The 22,017-nt window shown below is 33.4% G+C and overlaps 2 protein-coding genes and 1 long non-coding RNA gene across 3 annotated transcripts; 2 read left to right on the top strand and 1 right to left on the bottom strand.

Annotated features, from left to right (window-relative positions):
* Nucleotides 1–2,316: 2,316 nt before the first annotated feature.
* On the top strand, nucleotides 2,317–3,525 carry LOC124200048. Its single transcript, XR_006877138.1, has 4 exons — nucleotides 2,317–2,417; nucleotides 2,567–2,605; nucleotides 2,662–2,821; nucleotides 2,891–3,525. It is a non-coding gene; the product is annotated as an uncharacterized LOC124200048 (long non-coding RNA).
* Nucleotides 3,526–14,578: 11,053 nt separating this feature from the next.
* On the bottom strand, nucleotides 14,579–16,605 carry LOC124199654. The gene is made up of 2 exons (XM_046595571.1): nucleotides 16,351–16,605; nucleotides 14,579–16,281 (listed from the first exon to the last, which is right to left on the bottom strand). The coding sequence occupies exon 2, from the start codon at nucleotides 16,274–16,276 to the stop codon at nucleotides 15,365–15,367; it is 912 nt and encodes a 303-aa protein (XP_046451527.1). The 5' UTR covers nucleotides 16,277–16,281; nucleotides 16,351–16,605; the 3' UTR covers nucleotides 14,579–15,364.
* A 134-nt stretch (nucleotides 16,606–16,739) lies between these two features.
* LOC124199691 (lactosylceramide 4-alpha-galactosyltransferase-like) lies at nucleotides 16,740–21,786 on the top strand. Its single transcript, XM_046595609.1, has 3 exons — nucleotides 16,740–16,874; nucleotides 18,635–19,293; nucleotides 21,372–21,786. Exons 1-3 carry the CDS (start codon nucleotides 16,740–16,742, stop codon nucleotides 21,721–21,723), a joined length of 1,146 nt encoding a protein of 381 aa, XP_046451565.1. The 3' UTR covers nucleotides 21,724–21,786.
* The last annotated feature ends 231 nt before the right edge of the window (nucleotides 21,787–22,017 follow it).

Genomic DNA, 22,017 nt, shown 5'->3' with positions numbered 1-22,017 from the left:
TATTTCCCCACTTACACGGCTCATCCACTTTATGTAAGATGTAAGTAAATATGGGATGAATAGATCCAGGTCGCATTTGGGAGTGGTAGTATAGCGTAGGTATATATTTATTCAGATCTAGAATGGAATCAAATAAAGAATATTAATCGTAGATTCACCAGCTTATATTCATTAATATACTGATTGTACGTCAAAGTAATGTACCGAGGGGTATGATTTTGTTGTGATTCCATTTGGTACATACACAGAATGTGCATTACAGTATAACCATATTAGATACACCGTGGACGAAACTGATAAAAAATATATCAATTCCCATTACTACCAAACATTTAATCAAATTCTGTAAGAACAGTCGATCAAATGGTGAAAGAGGTGAGCTAGAGAATTGATGGTCAGTAGTTCAATCCTGGGGTGAGACTTTTATTTTTTATTTCTAACAGAAATTATATCCAGAGATGGATGCAATTTAAGGATACTGTGGATACACAAACCGGTATATCCAAGGGGCATACAAATGGTACGTGCGGGGAAGGGGAATTAAGGATAAACATGAAGCATTAAATGGATATGCTGTTTGTATCTCCCTTATCCTTGGGAGTACACTGCAGTCATATCCAAGATACATCGCTGTGATGATGATGATATTTGTTTTAACGGTGCCACCGAAGGTGGCTGCTAAAGCGCAGCCCACGTCTTCGGATTACGGGCAAGTATGAACGAGCCCTTTGCGCACCGAATACATCGCTGTGTTAGTGGGGTTGTTGAATTATCGACGGTAGGGTAATGTACAGTGATACGTAATGTATGATACGTACGATACGTAATGTATCGTATGTACTAAACGTAAGTACCCTTTATTTGGCCGTTTTAACATGACCTCTTATGCTACGGCCCTCCCTGTTTTTAGTTTACGGATAAGATGTAACACTTATCGAAATCAATAATTGTATCAGAAAACTCATCGACGAGTTTGCTTTCTACTTGTGTTTGGCACATCTATGGGCGTCTTTTACCCTGAACATTATATTTGCGTTCAGGTATATACAATTTCCTCCTTTTTCCCGTTTTCACGCCACCATTCCTTTGTTAGGGTCCCCCCTAAAATGGCGCTTTCATATTTTGTTTATAACTTTCAAACAAACTTTTAGGTTTTCCCCCCGTATCAAGAAGAAATTGAACTTTTTTTTATGTAGTCAAAAAATTTTTCCTTTCCCATTTCCTACCAAAATCTTCTGTATTTTGATGAATTCCCTCGAGTGGGAGGAAACAAAAAATTACCCCATCTACCGAGGCAAAATTTATTTGCATTTCCCCCAAAAAAATTTGGTTCGCAGAAAACTCAAAAAAGGAGGGAAATAGGGATTTTTAGTAGTTATTAAGTTGTCGAGAAGATATGCGGAAGATATCTTGTTCTACTAGGGATACCAGACGACCTCTCTTATAAGAGGAGTTTTAGCTAAATCCAAACAGTTATGTTTTTTTACAGGGACTGAAACGCAAAATGTTACAAAAAAAGCTTTGCCATAAACCACACAAGTATGTTGAAGAAAAGGATGTAGCACTTACTGCAGGTGAACATGAATTTCTAGTCTTAACCTGGATTGGAGTCAAAACCAACTTTGCAAAATATTGTTAACTCACTATGTTTCATAAACCATTGCGAGATCATGCCTCAATATGCTGCTGTTGTATCGTGATATACAGTAAAATATGTTTTTCCTCCTCCTTCTAGTGGAAGAAAACAGAAAATAACCCCTGCTACCAAGGCAAAATTCTTTTGGATTTCTCCCAACAAATTTTTGGTCGCTGAAAACAAAAAAAAATTTTAGGGTGGAACAGGGAATTCAAAAATATTTTACTCCATTAAAATAAATTTCTCTTTCTTCCTTTTACGGGGAAACAAATTTGAATTTTGTGCAACTTTTCGTTAAAAAGTTATGCACAAAATTGAAAAGCGCCATTTTAGGGGGTTCACTAACAAAGGTATGGCGGCGCGAAACGGGAAAAAGGAGTAAATTGTCAACACTCGAACGCATATAAATCATTCAGGGTATAAGGCGCATATAGATGAACCACACATGAGTCAAAAGCAAACTAATTGGTGAGTTTGCTGGTTATTTATTTATCTCGAGTGATGTTTCATGATAAACTACTAACTAATAAACTTTAAAAAAGGGGGCGTAGTGCCGAAAGAGGGCATGTTAAATTATCCAAAAACGGCAGATGTAGATTATTTCCAATTATTTCGGTTGGGTACTATACCTCCCACAGGGTTTATAAAGAAGTCTGTATTACCCTTGGTTCTCAGAGCATGTTTCACACAGCTGAGAAAGAGCAGTTAACAGTTTTACTACAGCTCTGGGGCACAGAATTGAAAAAAAATTGGAAAATATCCAAAGGACTTTCTTTACAAAGTATGGATTTTTGTATTGAAAACAGCCCTGTAATTCAGTTTTTTTTTCAAAGTTAACTTTGCATAGTTATAATTCGATATAACACTCTCTACCTGTTATGGGTTATACAGTTAGTCCAAGATTCAAATTTTAATTTTTTTCAATTTCAGGAAACTAATAAAAAAGCTGGAACACACCTGAACTACACGGTCAATTAATATTTTATAATATGTAATTCCATTTTTCTGAAAAAGTGCTATTATAGGCCCGCTGCACTATTTAACTTCGAATAATAATCAACGGTTTGAGACATAATTACAAAATTGTCAATGGAAGTACTAACATGATTCGAAGGTCATTCCACGCCAATACATCCAGAAATCGAAGCGACCATTTCACGGATGATGATCATTTTTGTTGCTTGGGTTCTTAATAATTAGAAAAGAATATATCAAAGGATTTTTTTTTTAATTCAAACCGTTTGGCTGATACAGGTGTCCAAAATTGAGACTTTTTCAAAAAGCTGAAAAAAGGCATTAATTTTTAAAACCAACATGATCTTATGAATGAAGAATTTTAATTACATGAATGTTGAAAGGTATAAAAATCTTGATTTAAGAACAAAGGTACCTTAATCGGAAGTACCGTCCCCCCAGAGCATCGTTTTATTTTTATGAAATATTTTTGAAATTCATTATTATTTCCGCAGTTTTTGTAATGCACCTGGATTAACGATTTTTCTAGAGGCAATAGCATAATATATGAGCTATTTATTGTAAAAATTGTAATAACGTCAACGGCATAGATAAAAGTTATTGATCGCTAATGTTAGAAAAAACACTGATTTTGACGAAAATTGGGGCTTTTCAAAAAATCATAACTCAAAACTATATTTTTGATTACAATGAAAATTGTTTACTATGTCTTCTAAAACATATTTTAAAAATAGAAAAAGTATAATTTTTTGTTCGAGAGATAAATTTTACTGGAAGATATTAAAAAACCAAAATAACTACAGAAAGGTAGGGAATTGCGGGGTTGGGTAAATAAAGCTTAGATTTTATGTAGAAAAGTAGTTTGCGATTCAGGGATATACCAATTAAGACTTTATTCAATAAATTCACTAGTAAAATTCAAAATTATTTTAAAAAAATTATTTTTTTTTTATTTTTTCAGTGCAAAAAAGGGTGGGAAGGATAGAAAAATTTTAATTTTAATTTGTCATTTGTATGTTCAAGTTGTCTCCTCTACATATTACGTATTATTACAATTAATTTTCGTTTCATGTTAGTTTTCTCTGTTCTCGATCGGAAACCCCCCCCCCCCCCAGTTTTCATTATTTATTTTTAACTACGAAATTTTGTTGTGGTTAATTTCACGACTTTTCGTACCTAATAAATTATTGAGGTAATTATGTAAGGTTCGTTGTTATTAGAAATAACAAGACCCCTCGTGGTTATTAGTAATAACCACAAACCTCATATTATTTTTTTTAGCTAAAGATAGGAAAAAGTAGTGATATGTTGTAACCTACCCTAACTCATCCGAAAATGACGTGTTGGCATGGATTTCTTTGCTGTGGATAACGATGTTTCATAATAAGGCGATTGAATCAATGCCCACTACAATTACTTTACAGTTAAGCGTAGTGATATGGTAAAGGACTGATTATGGTCAACTTCTTTTCAATTCGATTCATTGAGAGTTGGGAAATAGAACTGTGTAACATTTTTTATATTATGGGTAAGGGATGGAAAAAATGGAAAAAAATTTGCTATAAAAACGTATTTTTATTTTATGACCAATTTATTTGGTTTAAAACCAAAACCGCTTTGAAAATGAAGGGATGTTGTTCGAGTCACGGGGAGTATTGCTCATGTTAGCGGGGTAAAACGGCCAATTTTATTCTTATGGGCTTAAACAACGCCTGGCGATGGCGTCATCTACTAAATTTTCTGAAACTCTTTTCCCTTCTATCTCTAACCCAGCTAGACAATTGCCCCGGGAAAATGAGTCTTTGTTGTTATTGCGTTTTCAAGCAATAATGGTCAATAAAAATAAATCAAAATTGGTTTCTGAAAGAGGAAAGAATTTTACTGCATAAGCGTATTTTTACTAAATTTTAAGTAAACTAGGGAATACCATAAAAAAAAGAAAAAGAAATGGACGACACGATTTTAAGGATCAAAAAATAATTTTATTTATTGTTCCCATACTACTTGAACTATTTCAGTATTTTTTTTTAAGATGCGCATTAGTTAAGACCATAACAGGTAATTTTTTAAATGCAATGCCTTGGTCGCAAAAGGAAAAAAAACGGTGGTTGACAACTTACACACTACCTTTCTTGCCCCACTCTCCCCTAAATTAGTAATTGATCTTATTGTTAAGTAAAAAAGGGTACTGTTCCTCAACCTCTATCATAGGAAAATAACATCCGCCAATACACAGAAAAAATGTGTGCACTTAAGCCCACTGGCTAGTGGGCTTGGTGAAAGTCCTCACTCATAGGTGTGGGTATGCACTAATAAGTTTGGTAATACACTTTTGATAGACTTGCGTATTTCTCGACTTATGGGTTAAGTTGGCTTGAGTGTACAGAAATTATATACACAAATTTTATTGAATTCGTGGGAAAATAATGCGGAAAAAGTGGGATATGGGGAAAGTGGGCATCTAAATTCTTGATCAGGGAAAAATCAGCCTGCTCTACGACACTGTTGAAAAAATCTAACGTTTTCCAGTAGTAAACGCTACCGAATATCGATTCTGCCAGAACGGTTAAAATTTTTACCGTCTGTTTTTGAGCGGTAGCATGATACCGATAATCGGTATCATAATCGGTATCAAAACATACCGAAAATAATCCCTTCCGAAATAAAACACTTTTATTAGGATTAAAACCTCTAACTCCCTACTTTCGCCATCCGTCGCTCTAACAACTCTGTCATATTTTCTTACAATTATATGAATATGTTTTTTACCAATGAATCGTTATGAGTGCTTTGTATGGAGTCAATTTTTTCCTTCTGTAGGCCTAGTTAGCAAATCAGCAACAAGTTATTCCGTCTAAACAATGATTGATCAGAAAACCTTTTTCCCATAGGATATATTTATGTATACATACCAAAGGACTTTAACAATATTAGGGTTTGGGGGATAGTAGTAGTAGATCTCAGAAGATTGAATGTCCATTATGTATTTCCTTATACGTTTTTTCCCTGAATGACCAATCGTTATCAAATTTTGTACAAAATTCTTTCCAAATTTGATACGTGTAATAGTGGTTTTTCATTTAATTCTATTACAGTTTTAGAAAATTAATTTGCGTACTCGTTACCTAGTGTGTTGCCGAATCCTAGGCAGTGAATTCTCTTTTGCTTGCGTAACGTATTGTATAAGTCTAACAACTCATTACAACTGTCATTTTGCTCAGTGGTTAAGTGTAAACAAACTTCATGGGGAATTCGGAATTAAAACGGAATTGGGTTGACAGTTTTTCAATGCCAACAAAACTTTATATAAATTTTAGCTAGTCTTTACCTTGATTAGCTGCAAATGCTTTTAACGATAACTAGCATGACTAAGCAGTCCTCTTTTTGGGTTATGCCGTGACTACTAATAAGCACTTAATACTTTGAATTCATAATAATTGAATTCACTTCTGAAAAGACAAGGTTATAATTTAATTTTCTCGTTATTCGTTTTTTACGCATCAAATCCTTTACTCACTGCTGGTAATTCTTAATCATTCAGATGCAGAATGTAATCTTAAAACTGAACTTTTTCTTAAAGAGTTTAGAAGAGCATGGCTAAATCTTGAGTGACCAAATTGTGGCTAGTGTCGATACTTGTAATGCAGAATACAATTCAATTCCCATTCAGTCAAATACACTACTGCTGGTAAGTAAAAACAATCAGTATTCGTACTATTGTAAAGTATAATTGTACCATTATTTTCTTTATAATATACTTGTCATGTGATTAAGCGGATTCTATGGAACTAGACTCAGTTGTTATTAACAAAATCTTCAATTTGAATTCAGGAATTGATGAGGCCATAGAGTATGCAGACCTATCTTTGAATAATGCTGACTGTAAAAATTCAGAGAACAACTAAATTCATATCTTAACTACATCCCAACTACTGATGATACAGGTAAGTAAACAATATTTATTTCTATTGTGAAGTATACAATGGAAATTTCTTTACTTAATTTTAGAATCCACTTGTGTCAACATGGAAGCTATGGAAAAAGACGCAGTTTTTATCAACGCCGTTTTCGATACAAACCCAGCAATCTCTTATTCTATCAAGCCTAACCCAGTGAATACAAATAAAACCACAAGTGCCACTTCGGGTAAGTAAAAACAATCAATATTCGTACTATTGAACAGTAGAATTGTGACATTATTTTCTTAAAAATAGATTTGTCGTGTGATAATGTGGATTCTATGGAACTAGGCGCAATTATTATCGACACCATCTCCAATCCAAACCAGGTAATCGGGTACTCCATCGAGCCTAATCTGGTGAACACAGTTCACAAACTAATTTGAATATTGGTAACACTAATTTCTCCTTGGTGTCTTGCAATTCAAAACATCTATCAATATATTGTTATATGGAGGCAGCACTTAGTTGTGATTGGTCCTGGACAATCAACGAATTATAGGGAACAGTATATGGCCAAAGCTACATTTACGTAAACCAAACATGATTTTTCAAGACGGTCAAATTTGACTCCACCGATAAAATAACATTTTTCTTGAATGGCGTAAAAATTCCACCGCAACAAATGACCGGATATTTAAACAGCTTTCAAGTCTTGAATGAAATAATCAGCAAATTTCATGCACATTTGTCAAGGTGTCGAAATAAAAATAAAAAAGAAGGCAATAATGCCAACAATAGAGCATGGAAATCGTCGTGTTATGCTAGACAACAAGGTATTTTTCAGACTTTTGATCCATAAATAATTTCTGTATTAGTAATACCCAATTCTTATATTTTCACCGAAAAACTGAAAGGAAATTGTTCGATATTAAGTTTGTTAGATAAGAAAACTGTGGTTATAAAAAGTATATTTATTTACTTTCAATGACTGAACATGAAATAAAATGAGCAATTTGAGCATATTGCTAGCACGCATTATTTTTCCATAAATATAAAATATTCACTTTCTTTTTACATTGAACATACATCTGATGTTTAATTGAAACAATAAAAATAGACGAAAAGAAAATGTGTTTATAGCCAGGTTTTCAAAGGGATATATGGCATTTCGGACCCTACCATTTCGTTTCGGTCCAGTCCGAAATCGACCTACCAATTCGGTCACACTATTTACCTTTTCGGCCCCATTTTGGCATTTTCATTAATATTTTTGAAATTGTTAAATAATTTATTTTGCTGAAAAGTTAAATAACAAGAAGAGAGTATTTTAGTAAAAGTAGTGAATATCCAAAATAAATATTTATTAAATTTTATTTGAAGTATTTTAGTAAAAGAAGCGAACGTCCAATATTTTAAATATTTATTGGATTATTAATGGACGTTCACTTATTTTACTAAAATACTTACATAATAAACAAAGAAATATTTAAAATTTTTTGACAATTGGTTTTACAGATAGCTATTTTAATATAGCTTCTTTCTTTATTTAAAATTATTTTATTTTTATAAAGCTGCCATTTCGGACCCAGTTTTGGACATTTTCAGCCACGGGCCGAAATGGTTAAAAAAGGCCGAAAAGGTATGGGGCCGAAAAGGTATGGGGCCGAAATGGTAGGGTCCGAAACGTCGGAATACCTTTTCAAAGAAATTGCATGAAGTTCATACACACAACCGTTTGGTTGCACGACAGTTAACTTGAATTTTTAGTAAAATGACCGAAATAAACTGTCCCGTATGGAAAATTTAACATGAAGAGTGGAAAGTGGGAACCATCTTTCTATACCCCTGTCCAGAGTCTTGAAACGGTAAAAAAACAACAGAAAAATACCATTATTTTGCCCTTTCCCTCTGTTTGGCCACAAAGAAACACCCAAACAGAAAACAGAAAAATATGCAAATAAACCACCGAAACATGGGCGTTATTCATCCTTTTTTCTGTTTCATACTATACTATCAGCTGTTTTTAAAGCATCGGCATATATAGCTCTAGTTAATTTCAATATTCTCAAATAAAATCAATGATTTGACTCCTTCAATAATAGAAGATCATTCTTTTAATTCGATACAATGATAAATTTGGAAAAATAATCTATCAATACTTGTTCGATTCGCATTTTAATCTTAATTCAGTTGGTATCAGTTGTTTAGGTCATAAGTTCGATCTCGAGTCAGAAACGGCTTCGTTGGAACGATCTTGCCTTATACCTCCCTTATTCTTCTCATAGAGTACCCACCAAGTTATTAAGAAAACCCCCTCGTTTTGCTTTCTTATGGCGCTACGTGTCTCATTGCAACTCAAATAACTTTTGCACAGCAAGAGATAGAATTTTTTTCTTTGTTTTCCCGAAGAGAAGAAAAGACGATGTACAAATCATACACACTTGACATGTCGTAGGATGTACATCCACGTCTCTACACCCTCTTTTACCAATTAAGAACACCCTCTTTTTCCCCCCATAAGCGCAGTGTTAAAACCAGCTTTTTCGAAAATCGAAAAAAATACTAAGAATGGCGCTAAAATACTTTTCTTTACGCCAAAAGGTTTGGCGTCGTTTATTTAATGGAATCACGAATTTTTTTTATTTAATAAGAATTTTTTTAAGACCCTTCATATCCCTTGAAGTTTACTCCCTCCAAAGATGAAGGGCGAAAATCCTAACTTCTCCTTGTGCCACTAGGGGCACTGGCACGCGCGCTATCAGATAACAACAACGCAAAGAACTCAATTGCAGGACTACGAAAATTAAGAAATCTTTGTCGATTGTTATTAATGAATAATAGATTTTGATTTTCCGTTGATTGATTGTATTTTTTATATTAAAATCCCGCATTTAAGTTCTTTGCGTTTTTGTATTTTGGACTATTTCAGTAATTGTTTTTAAAGATGTAAATTAGTTAAGACCATGTAATTTTTAAAATGCAATCACTCGATCGACGAAAAACGGTGGGTGCCAACTTACACACTACCTCAATTACCCCGTTCTTCCCTATTTTCTTCTCTTTATCTCCGTCCTTTCATTTAATCTTCATCGAAATACTTTTATTTCATGAACTTTATGGACTGTAGAGGGTCGTCGATGCCCACGTAACATACACTTTCAACGGGTACATCTTTCAAGTGTACTTCAGTGGGCGAACCATTTTTAACTGTATACACATAAAAATACTTGCAGCCAGTACTGAGAATTTGCCTGAAGAAAATGTGATTTGCCAACAATTAAGCCGTGTTGACGGTTTAATTCTTATTTTGTGATTAAACAAACATGAAAAACTAATAGGACATTTCGAATCCCGTATGGAAATGGGTCATTGAAAATCACTACAAATGAAAATCTTGAAAAATCAATGGAAAGTCTTAAATTTCATCGGAATGTCACGCAAATATCAGTGACGATCAATTTTTGGAAAATCATAAATAATCTCAAATACATCTCAAATCATTAATATTTCGAAAATTAGAACGAAGTCCGAAAAAATCATAAGTTTATCATTAGAAGCTGAAATTAAATAATTTTGCAGTGACTATTCTTATAAGTTAATTTAGAATCACTGAATCATCACGTAAAAAAATCTATGAAATATTATGTTTTTTATAAAACTCCGATAAAATTCAGATTAGCCCAAGTCATTTTTTCGCCTGCTTCAAGAGCCTCAAACATTGTGTCTTGCTTGGTCAATTCATTTCCCAGGCATAAAATTGTATTAATACCTCTACAGTATATGCTGCAGACGGAAAGTGACTTCGAATGTTGCATTTTCGCGATTTCAACCAAGATAAAAAGATATCGAACAGCTTTATATGTATATCTTTATGTTTATGTACCGCACTGTTAAAATATTTCACGATTTTTTCGTAGATTTAGCTCCCAAAAGTAAATGATATGAGGTTCGTGGTTTTTAGCTTAAACAAATTTCGCATAAATATCTATAAAGAAAATTTCGGGGTTTGAAGTACGTAAAATATACTTGTACGATGTAAGGTTCGAACCTTCATCCTTCAGATATCTAACTTAGCAATCTAACCACTATACCAATCAATAATTAGACTGAAGATAATTTTATTTACTACTATATCAATGTGAACATGAGAAAAATATTTAAAGATTTCAATGCAAGACTGGTATATCAGTTTTAATTAATAGTAGTAAGTTTTAACTATCGTGGTAAGTTCTAAACAGCAATGGCTTACATCAGCTCTGACTCATAAATTTGGGGGATTTCTACTACAAATTTCCCGGGGTTTTCTTGGGACACGCTGGTTTAGTGTCACACACCCCGAAAATTTAGAAAAAATCACAATATTTGTAAGTGACTCCTTTAATTCGTGGTTGGCAACCCCGAAAATTCAGTAACCGTTTTAACAGTGCGAAAATGAATATTTAACGAAACGTGAGTTTAATATATTAATTTTAGTGGTCTTGGTAGGTTCCACGTATTTTACTTGCCTATTTAATGAGTAATTTTCTACGCAGGTGGAAATTAAGTAGAGAAATAAAAATACTATTAAAAATAGCTTTTTCATTGGTTGACTTTGTCTTGATTTTTCTATGATCACACAAAACGTATTAAATGTTCCCATTGCCTTCATAATAATAACAGATCTCAACAAACATTCAAAACCAAATTACTTTAAAGAAATACGAAAAACACTGCAAATGCAAAAGTTCTGCACGCACTTATCAAATCGATCCATTAAAAAACTAAATCGGAGAAATAATATATAGCCTTGGCTGTTATCCAAGAGGGTCAAGATTATCTACTTTCAAAGCATTCTTTCTATTGGAGACCCTTTGCTTGGTCTAGTTTTCACACACTTAGTTCTGGATTCTGTAATTTTAACCCAAAATAGTATTTTTTAAAATTAAAAGCTTGGGTACAAACCCTATGGGTAGGGTTGTGGTTTCTTATAAGAGTAAAAAAGTTACGAATCTTAAAATTAAAAAACCACATAATAATGATGTGTTGATGCGGCTATCACAACTATGGGTAACTATGGCCGATAATCGGGCGATTGAATTTATGCCAACTTACCTAGCAATTAGTTCTAAAACTAAGCATTTTGTATATGATAGAGGAGACTGCTCACTAAAACTAATGGCAACTTGTTAGCTATTCGTGGAGAGTGGAAAAGTTGACATATTTTTGTGGGAGAATCTCTTTCCGCTAATACACAGTAAAAAGGCGTAATTTTTTTACACACGTAAATAAACTTGCAGTCACGACCATACAAGTTAATTATTAATTGCATAGGAGAAATAAATAATTGTATTGAAAAAAGTTATTATGACCAAAAATGTTCCCCTCCTGAAAATCCATATCTTTTGCAGCAATCAATCAATAACTAGGTAAAACCTGCCAGTTACACGATTTGGCTACCCTGAAATTAGCTCAACTTCGATTTTCTTGAAAGAAATCAGTAATGAGTAAGCTACCTCTAAGCAATAACGTGGTCTCCCCTATTGTCTGTTTGACCGTGTCGTGTTACTATGATTTCGCATTAGGGTTCCCTTACAGTGAAACTTAAAGATTTTTCAAGGCAGTGAGTGGTTTTATATTTATCGAAAAGCTTGACAAAAATGAATAAATGAAACTTACTCAAACCAAATTATAAGTGGGGAAATGGGATTTAAAAAGTGCTTTCAATTTTTATTTAGCATTGTATCTCTAATAAGAGGATTTTGCTAATGGTAATTGCAAAACAATTATGTTTTCCCAAAGGGAGATGAAACACAAAATGTTTCACAAGATGATGAAAGAATTTTGTGTTTCTTGACTCGGGGGTTGTCAACTGAAAAAAATATTCGCACACCCCCATATTTTTTGTCAACAAGTTTTTCAGGTTTTCCCTTTTTAGTAGGGGAGAGTGGGGCGACTGGGTAATTTTTTTCTTTTAGCTCTAATTCTTTTATTTTTTAACGCATTAAGTTCAACCAAGTCTTAAAAAAAACAATAATTCACCCTTTCACTGGTATTTTTTTTCAAACTAATCAAATAATATCTAGGTTAGGAATTTAACGAAAAAAAAAATAGGGACAGCTAACCCCAGATACAGGGTTGATTGCTCCCACTAGCAGGGTCTTTTGGCCCTTGTATTTATTACGGGAAAACCGTGGACTGACAGTAAAAACTCAAAATTTAAAAATAATCCAATAATGCAACCGACCAAGGGAATATCAATAAAAAATGTTAAATAAGTATGGTACTGAAGTAATACTACTGTTATATGCAACCTTGTGTACCCCAAATAGCCTCGACAATTTGGGGCAAATGCGCCCCAAACAAAGGGGTCTTAGTATATTTTTTAATATCTCTTATTTAAACTATTGTAAATAGAAAACAAATTAAATAGGCTTAAAGAGGAGATAATGTAGAGTATATTTCAGTATAATATTAAAATAATCGGGAAAGCTGATAATTGATTCGAAAGTCAAGTTAGGACGACCCAATTTTAAGAAGAAAAACTTATTTTATTTTTTATTCCTAAACCATTCGTCGTAATACCATGAAATTTTTTTTAAAGATGCGCATCACTAGCATTTACAGTACCCACCAAATTATTAGGTACACCCCCCTTTTTTCAGTGCATTCTTGTGGCACTACGTGTCTTAGAAAAAGTGCAAATACTACCCCAACGGCTTGGGCTAGATTTTTTTCTTTTTTTCCTTAGTGGATCTACATTTTTTACAAACACAAAATTGTTGTAGGATAAACCCCCATGGCGCTACGGTATCGTTCACTTTATTAGATACACTCGTTTTCCCTCATATGCGCCGTGTTAAATATGGCGTTTTCAAAAATATACAAAAAATACTAAAAATCAAGCTAAAATCTTTTTCTTGGTGCCAAAAGATGCAGAATTCTTCACTCTTTACGAATATACGGAATGATTTACAATAAAATCAAATCAGATAACCCTTCCCTATACCTCAAAGTTTTCCACTTCAAAATTTGTACTTTTTACAACAAACTTGCACTTTCGCAAACAGAGGGCGCCAAATTTTCAAGTGGAAAACTTTGAGGTATATACAAGGGTTCTCTGAGTTGATTTTATTTTAAATCATTCTATATATTCGTAAAGAGTGAAGAATTCTGCATCTTGTGGCACCAAGAAAAAGATTTTAGCTTGATTTTTAGTTTTTTTGTATATTTTTGAAAACGACGTATTTAACACGGCGCATATGAGGGAAAACAGGTGTACCTAATAAAGTGAACGATACCGTAGCGCCATAAGGGTTAATCCTACAACAATTTTGTGTGTGTAAAAAATGTAGATCATAATTAGATCTACTCAGGAAAAAAAGGAAAAAAATCTAGCCCAAGCCGTTCTGGTAGTATTTGCACTTTTTTAAGACACGTAGTGCCATAATAATGCACTAAAAAAGCGGGGTGTACCTAATAGTTTGGTTGGTACTGTACATCTCCTGATTTTTATTGCAGTTTTAACACATCAAGAAATAAATAGATCCAACCGACCTTAACGCCATATTGTCCCACTCTCCCCTACTGATTCCTATGTGATTCACAAACTCAGAGTTTTTAATTTCAAAAATGAATTTTTTCATGAACTTTCTTTATATTAATGATTCGAATAACTGCATAGAACCAAAAATAGAAAATATTTAAGCTAAGAATGAAAAAATTTAATTTAAATTTCGATTTTTTTGAATATCCACAGTGAAACACTTAATTATTATGTAAAACAAATGTTTATTCTTCTCTCTTATAACGAGTTATTCTCATATAACGAGTGACCAACTCACTTCGTGACAATCACTTTTATTGCGTCGAAACGCTTTATGTTTATCCGCTGTGGGATATCATAACTGGTGGGCTACAGCTAACCACATTTATTTCTGTCCCACCAGATTCATTGCGCATGTCTTGCAAGTAGGCTTACCCAGCACCAGATATTATGTATTATACTGGTTAATGTAATAATCAATAATTCGTGGAATTATGGTAATTTAAAAATGAATGTGAGACGGAGACTATAAGGTTCAAATTCTTAGCAACATTTTTGTTCAAATTATATTTTGATAGTTTCGTCTAGAACTCAACACATTGATTTACATATTAGCAGTTTTACACATTTCACAATAATTGTTGTCGTGTTATAATTATATAAGCATTGTTCTCACGTTTTATAAATATTGCTAAAACGTTTTCTCATGTGATCTCAGCAAGTGATCTTGGTCCGCGGGATCCTTATGTGAGATCTTGTGAATTTTATACATAAATTTTATGATTTTTTATCAGCAAAAGAATATCACATGCTACATGCGATGTTGACGACAAGGATAACTTTATACTCAACTATATAAATTCTTTTTATTTTACCAATGCTTTTCCAGAATAAAAAGTTGTAATAATGCCAATTTTTTCTATAGAAAGCAATTTTTTCTACCTTACTTGAGGCTTAAATTATTTTGAAATAAAAAATGGGCACCGAAAAATAGAAAGAGTGATCGAACTATAACTTACGACTCCACTCTATTCATCAAGTTAACCCGATTCAGCAAAAAATCTTTAAATCCTACATTGTAAAATTAAGTAACCGTTAAACTCTCTCAATCTTATTATTTTGGATCTACAGCACCAATGAAAAGTGAAAACATCAAAAGATAAGTACCTAGTCGCCACTATTTAATAAGAAACAAATAATAAATTAATTTAGACATATTTTTTGTTGCCACTTTTCTACCTTTTCCTCCTATAGACAACAAATTATTTTAATCATTTGGTGTACCCTCACAATTTTTTTGCGAAAATATGGTGTTATTCTTGATAATGTTTAACTTTGTGGTGTTGGATAATATCTTGAGTTGTACCAAGCTAGTTCTAATCCAATGTAGTCTTCCTTACTTTCTAATATTGGCAACTGTCTTTTGAGCCACGGATTAGGACGTGAACTAAAACGAATAAACCCACCAGAATAAGAAGACAGTGAGGATTCTTCTAGATCTTGAAGGATCCGCACACGATGTCGAAATATTTCCAAAGGATCACTTACATTAAAGTGAATTTCAACGGCTAATTGTTTCACGATTTTGGCAAGAAATCCAGAATGCATCATTTGTGGAATTACTTCCCATTCAAAAAATTCGATATCCATTTTAAAGACATCAATCAGCACCGGACCGTGGCGATGGATCAGCATCTGATAGACAGACGAAGCTGTTTTCATTTTCCACTGCTTAGATGGAATTATTCCATCTTGTGCAGCTAGACCGAGGTTATAAAAATGAATATTTTGGCTTTCGTCGTGGTCGTTGTCTCCCATCGATGGATCAAAAGAATAAACGTTACAACCAAAATGAGCCATAGATTCATCGAACGACCATTGATTTCCTATGCCAAAAGAGTAGACGAGACAGTTGCCGTAGACAGGTGATATGGACTGATCGAGACATATGGCTTTATGTCCGTCGGGCGCGGCAACACCTTCTCCATTCCAAACAAAGAAACCGAAATCAACAGCGAAAAGGCACGAAGTTCCATTGGTCCAGTGAAGATATCGAAAAACCTCTTCAGCCGACATTGACTCAGCTGCTTTGTAGTTCCAAGGTGCTATTGGAGCCTTAGCATCACTCGTTGAACACAGCTGTCTTCGTTGATGAAAATATATCATCCAACTGGTCCCAAGAAGAATTGAAACCATTGCAGAAAAAACTATCCAACCCACTCGCTTATTAAAATAGGTCATAACGACTTTTTCAATGAACAAAAAATAAATGTTATTAAAGCCGATGTACATAGTATTATTTTGCAATTACCCACCTTAATATTGTAGACTGATGAAGAAACAAGTTCTTTATTTTAAAGATCGTGTCAAAAATTACAAGAAAAATCAATAGAGAAATTAATAATATTTTTATTCAAATTCCATATCGATGAGCACTCTTCGCTAATTGTTGAAAAATCCAATTTTTAAGAACATAAAAAGACTGGAAAACGATTTATATATCTGAAAATTTAACGAACTGTTTAGACGGAACTGACAAAACGAAAATATTGAATCCAAATACAACCGTTGTGATATTAAATACCCTATTAGTATATGTAGCCGTTAACTAGTATAGTGTGTAACCGTTGAGCATGATAGTGGGAGGTGCATAGAAACCAAAAAACTGAGGTTCAAGTTTATCAAATTTAGTAGTTACTTCATAATGCTGCCATCAACTTGTCGGGGTAAATCTGTCTGCACGAAGAAAATATTCACTGGTCGATTTCTTATTTTTTGTTTATTAACACTTACTACTGTCGTCTACGGTCTTATCCTTTTAATAAAGCCCAACATACTGGTAAATTTATTTTCAATTAATTAATGTAATATTTGATAGTTTTAAAATAATAAATAGGAAAACAAATGTTTAACTATAGTGCCAAACGACTGAATAATTTTTCCTCTCTCAAAGAAGAGATCCATCACCGTTAAAAATGTTTACAAATTTTAGGGATTTTGCTTGCAAAAAGAGGTTACCAGCCCTACTATTTCGTATTCTTATGTGGTAGCATATATGCCTACTTGCAAAATACGTGTATCTTGTACAAAAACCGGGAATCCCTTACTTAAACAATTACACTGGTAATTTCTTTCTTGCATGGCAAACACCCTGAAAATTTAACCATTTGTCCACGCCAGCAGGAGATTTGTTTTCTTTCTTGTTAATTTTTACTCTATATAAATTCAAAATTGTATTTCGTAAGGAAAAAAGATAAGTTGAGACCATTTCACTTTGGGACAACCAATAATTAGAAATGTTATTACAAAATGATGAAATGTGATATAAAAGTTATAAACAGGTTAAACAAACTTCGGTAGGGAAGAGTGGGGCGATCTTGTGTCCGGGTCGGTTGTTTCAATTGATTTTTCGATGGGTTAAAATTGCATTAAAATATTGAAAAAATTGTGAAATAATGTAGATGTTAGTAATGCGCATTTAAAGTAAAATTTCGTGGAATTACGACGAACAGCTTGGCAATGAAAAATGAAACAATTTTTTTTTCTTAAAATTGGGTTGTACTACCTTGACTTTCAAATCAATTAGGTGAGAGTGGGGCAATTAGAGTGCGTAAGTTGGCACTCACCGTTTTTCGTCGTCTTGCGATTGAGGAATTGCATTTTAAAAATTAATTGTTATGATCTTTAATAATGCGCATCTTTAAAAAAATTACAGAAATCATCCAAATAGTATGAGAACAACAAATAAAATAGTTTTTAGGCCCTTAAATCGTGTTTTCCATTTCGTTTTCTTTTTTGTTTTGTGGAATTCCCTAGTTAAATTAAAATTTATTAAAAATAATTTTCTGAAAGGAAATAGTTAGCACCGCCAGTTTTTCGTCCCTTTGCGACCGAGGGATTAATTTTTTTTAAATTACCTGTTATGGTCTTTACTAAGTTATGGTCTGTTATGGTCTTTACTAGGCGAATCTTTAAAAAAAATTACTTAAATAGTCCAAGTAGTTTTTTTAACAACAAATAAAATAGTTATTTTAACCTTGAATCGTGCCGTCCATTTCGTTTTCCTTTTTCTTTTGTAGACTATCCTAATTAACTTAAAATTTAGTAAAAAAAAGTTTCTAAAAGAAATTTTTTTCCTCTTTCAGAAACCAATTTTTATTTATTTTGATTGACCAAATTATTACTTGAAAACGCAAAAATACCAAAGACACCTTTTCTCGAGGTTGACAAAACCAGCCCCGCTGGATTAGAGATAGGAGGAAAAAATTTTCAGAAAATTTAGTTTATGACGCCATCGCTAGGTGTTCTTTTAGCCCATGAGGTGCCTATGAGCCCATGAGTTGCCTATGAGCCCTTGAGGTACCTATGAGGTAAGTTCTTATTTTCTTTGTTTTCACTGTTGAAAGCAAAAGAAAATGAAAGAAAATGCAGGAAAGTGACCATTTTTTATTTTGTTTCCCTTCACGTCCAATTAACTGTGTATTTTAAAAACAGAAGTTTGCCGCTATCTAAACATTTTTTTTCATATATATCTAATCAAGGAAAAATCCTGTAAGTATCATGAAATGCTTTCAGTATACAAATGTCCATTTTTCTCAGAGCTCATTTAAAACTGCGACAAACATAAACTGCGGCTCTAGCTGTTGTTTGGCTTCTACCAAAAAGTATTTTTGTGGAAGTTCAAACGTAACCAATGGATCCTCTGCATGTCCAAATTCTCGTCTTGATAATATTGATTTCAAAAATAACGAAATCAATTCTCAGAGGGACGAGGAAAGAGCTTTCTTCTTAGAAACATCAGGAAGTGGAACCCTAAACTTTCGACAGGCTTGTTCTGTGGAGTCTCTTGCTTTGCATAATACAAATTTGACTGTTAACGTGCTTTTTGTGGGAAGAAAAGATAACACAAGTTTGATCTTGCAAACGCTGAAAGAGAATTACAACAATATTAACTTCATCAGAATAAATTTGGATAACTACATTGCCAGGACACCTCTGGAGAACTGGTATCTTGGCAATGAATGGAATACGGGACCTTTTAAAGTTTCTCATCTCAGCGATGGGCTCCGTTTTCTGACTCTCTATAAGTACGGAGGCTACTATTTTGATCTCGACGTAATATCGGTGAATACTGTAACGTATTATCGTAACTTTGTCGTCGCGGAAGATGATGATTATCTTGGCAGTAGCGTGATGCATGCTGACTTCAAAAATCCTCTCATGCAATTAGCCATCCAAGATTTCGTTGCTAACTACAGGTAGGTTTATTGAGGGATGGTATTAACCTATAAAGGTTGAGTAACCTTATGTGTTCCATTTTCCAATTTCTCACCCCCTCTACCCTTACCCCTCCGGCAATTACTTGTTGGTTCGACTTTCAAAACTATGGGTTGATGTTAAATCTATGCCGATCTATGCCCAGCCCACTACAAACTACACAGCAGCAACTAAATAATTAACTTATAACGATACAAAAAGGCCAGGGATACTAATAAACAATTATTTATACTTAAAATCATATCACACTTTAAAAATTTTCTGTGACTTGAATTCACTGTATCATTTGATTGATCCCCTTCGATTGAGGTTTATCCTACTGAAATTTTATGATTAGGCTTTTGAGATTTTTTTTCTTTGGACATGTATATTTTTTCTTCCTTTCATAGAAAAATTGTTCAATTAAAGTAATAACAAAAATTAAACTATACCTCATAGCTATTTCCTAATATAAATAAAGATGAAAAACTGCAGGCATCCATGTTTCACTTATTTCTTCGAATAGAGAAAGTGACTTAAGTGTACCCCCTTGTTTGCGAACACACTCTTGCTGATTCCACCATGTTTTATCGCAAGTCAGTTTTTCCTTATTGTATTTTTTATGGGAAAAAAGGGTGTCTCACAAAATTGTTAATTGGAAGTAAAAAATTACAACAGGATACCGGGAATAATTATAATGGAAAGTTAAGTAAACAACCTTCATTTTGGCATTAATTGTTGTTATGTATTTTAATGTAAATACGTCACATTTTAAAAAGGTCATGCCGCGGGCAGGGACAGGCCATGCGACATATTTTTTGGGTGATACAATATTTAAAACCGATACACTTCCCTATAGGACCCAAACTTTTTTTGAAAATAAAAATCATAAAGATGAAGATGAAGATGAAGTCTACTTCTTTATTTTTCTAATAAAAAAATAAACCTCTTACGAGCAATTTTAGTATTTTTTTTTAAAACATCCCGCTTAAGACATCATTAGGCCTATCTTGCGCGGGTTAAAACACCACCTTTTTACCGGGGTGATCAAATACCTGCTGGCGTGATTACTGTAGGTTTCCAGAAAATTCTTCAAATATTTTAATACTAACAATTGTTTATTATACTTATTTTTGAAAAAGTCTTCTTAATATGAAGGAACCAAATTTCATTGTGCAAGTCTAAACGAAAATGTTGTGTATAGATATACCACCCTATACCTAAACAATTTGTTCCCCATACCAAAAAATATATTTGGAAAATTCTCCAAACCAAAAAATGTTTGCAACTGAACAAACCCAATTTTTTCAGAGCATTTCATTGAGCGGTAGGCAATAGGGATGCGGATAACGTTTTTGATGTCGTGAGTAAATTAGTAATTGACTTAAAGAGGTAAATAAGGATGATAAAAAAGAAAGAAATGAACAGATAAGGTATCTCAACCTCTATCGTAGGTTTATATTATCTACACATTGAAAGCCGGGTTTTTTTACTACTCGCATATATATTTTCAGGCACGACTGTATATCGGCGATATGTATGATTGGCTATCAGTCCAATATTTTTTCATGATCACTAGTTTCTCAGTAAGATCTCGTTTTCATCCAGGATCATTCTCTTACAAAAAAATTGATTTCATATAATTTATCGACTCTAAAAAATTGCGAGATATTTTTCGAAAGTGTTTTCCATCTTGAAATTCGGCTCATTAGAAAGACGAATCAATTATTATTTTTTTAAGTAAATCCTAAACCATTGAGGAAAAATTATCCTATAGGAATGAAATTTGAAGAAGCTGTACCGTCCATATTACAAAAGAATTTGCTTGATTGATAGTTCACTATCTGTCTCCATGCTTCTCCTAGTTTAGGGACTTAGCCGTATCACCACAAAAGGATTGAAATTCTTCGATGACAATTAAAACTGTGCTCAAGTCACGTTATCGTTGAACGTATGTACACCTTTCTGTAAACGGAAAAAGAAAAAGAGTGAAATAATTAAGTAAATGAAGGGCGACTGTTTAGTATAATTGTTCATAATGTAGTACTGATTTCTAAATAATGTTTTCGTCGTTGTTTAGGTCAGATGACGCAGGATACAACGGACCAGGTCTATTGTTGCGTGTTTTAAAAAAATTGTGCAACGTTCTAGATGTACAGTCGATGGATTATATTTCTTGCCGTGGGATTAATGTACTCCATTATTCTTCGTTTTATCCAGTGCATTGCTCTGAAACAGAAGAACTTTTAATTCATAGATGGCCAAATGAAACAGCAAAGCCAACTTGGCTAACTCAAAAAGTCATTGGTGTTCACACATGGAATAGATTAACTTATAACAAACCAATCTATAAGAAATCAACGCAGTATTACAGTTGGTTGACTAGGGTTAACTGCCCTTTGATCTTTGGCATCGCAGATGATGTATTTTAAAATATACATTTAAATCGGTGTGCTGAAATATTTCTTTTTGTTTTAGCGTGAGAAAATCGAACAAATAAGTATTTCAAACTCTACCGTAGGTTAATAACATTCGCCAATACACAGTAAGAAAGCCGGTTTTTTTAGCTTCATGTAAAAGCAGAAATTGCTTCCACGTTGCCTGTATACTTTTGTTGAGACAACCTGATGGTTGGAGAAAAGTACTTCTATATACACAATGGTGGTAAGGTACGTTCAACACTCCAAATATTCCGGCCCATACTGTAGTATATGGGTAGGTACGAA

Source organism: Daphnia pulex, chromosome 8 (assembly GCF_021134715.1).
Source record: "Daphnia pulex isolate KAP4 chromosome 8, ASM2113471v1".
In the NCBI taxonomy this organism is placed as follows: domain Eukaryota; kingdom Metazoa; phylum Arthropoda; class Branchiopoda; order Diplostraca; family Daphniidae; genus Daphnia; species Daphnia pulex.
This window is presented reverse-complemented; position numbering and strand designations above follow the sequence as displayed.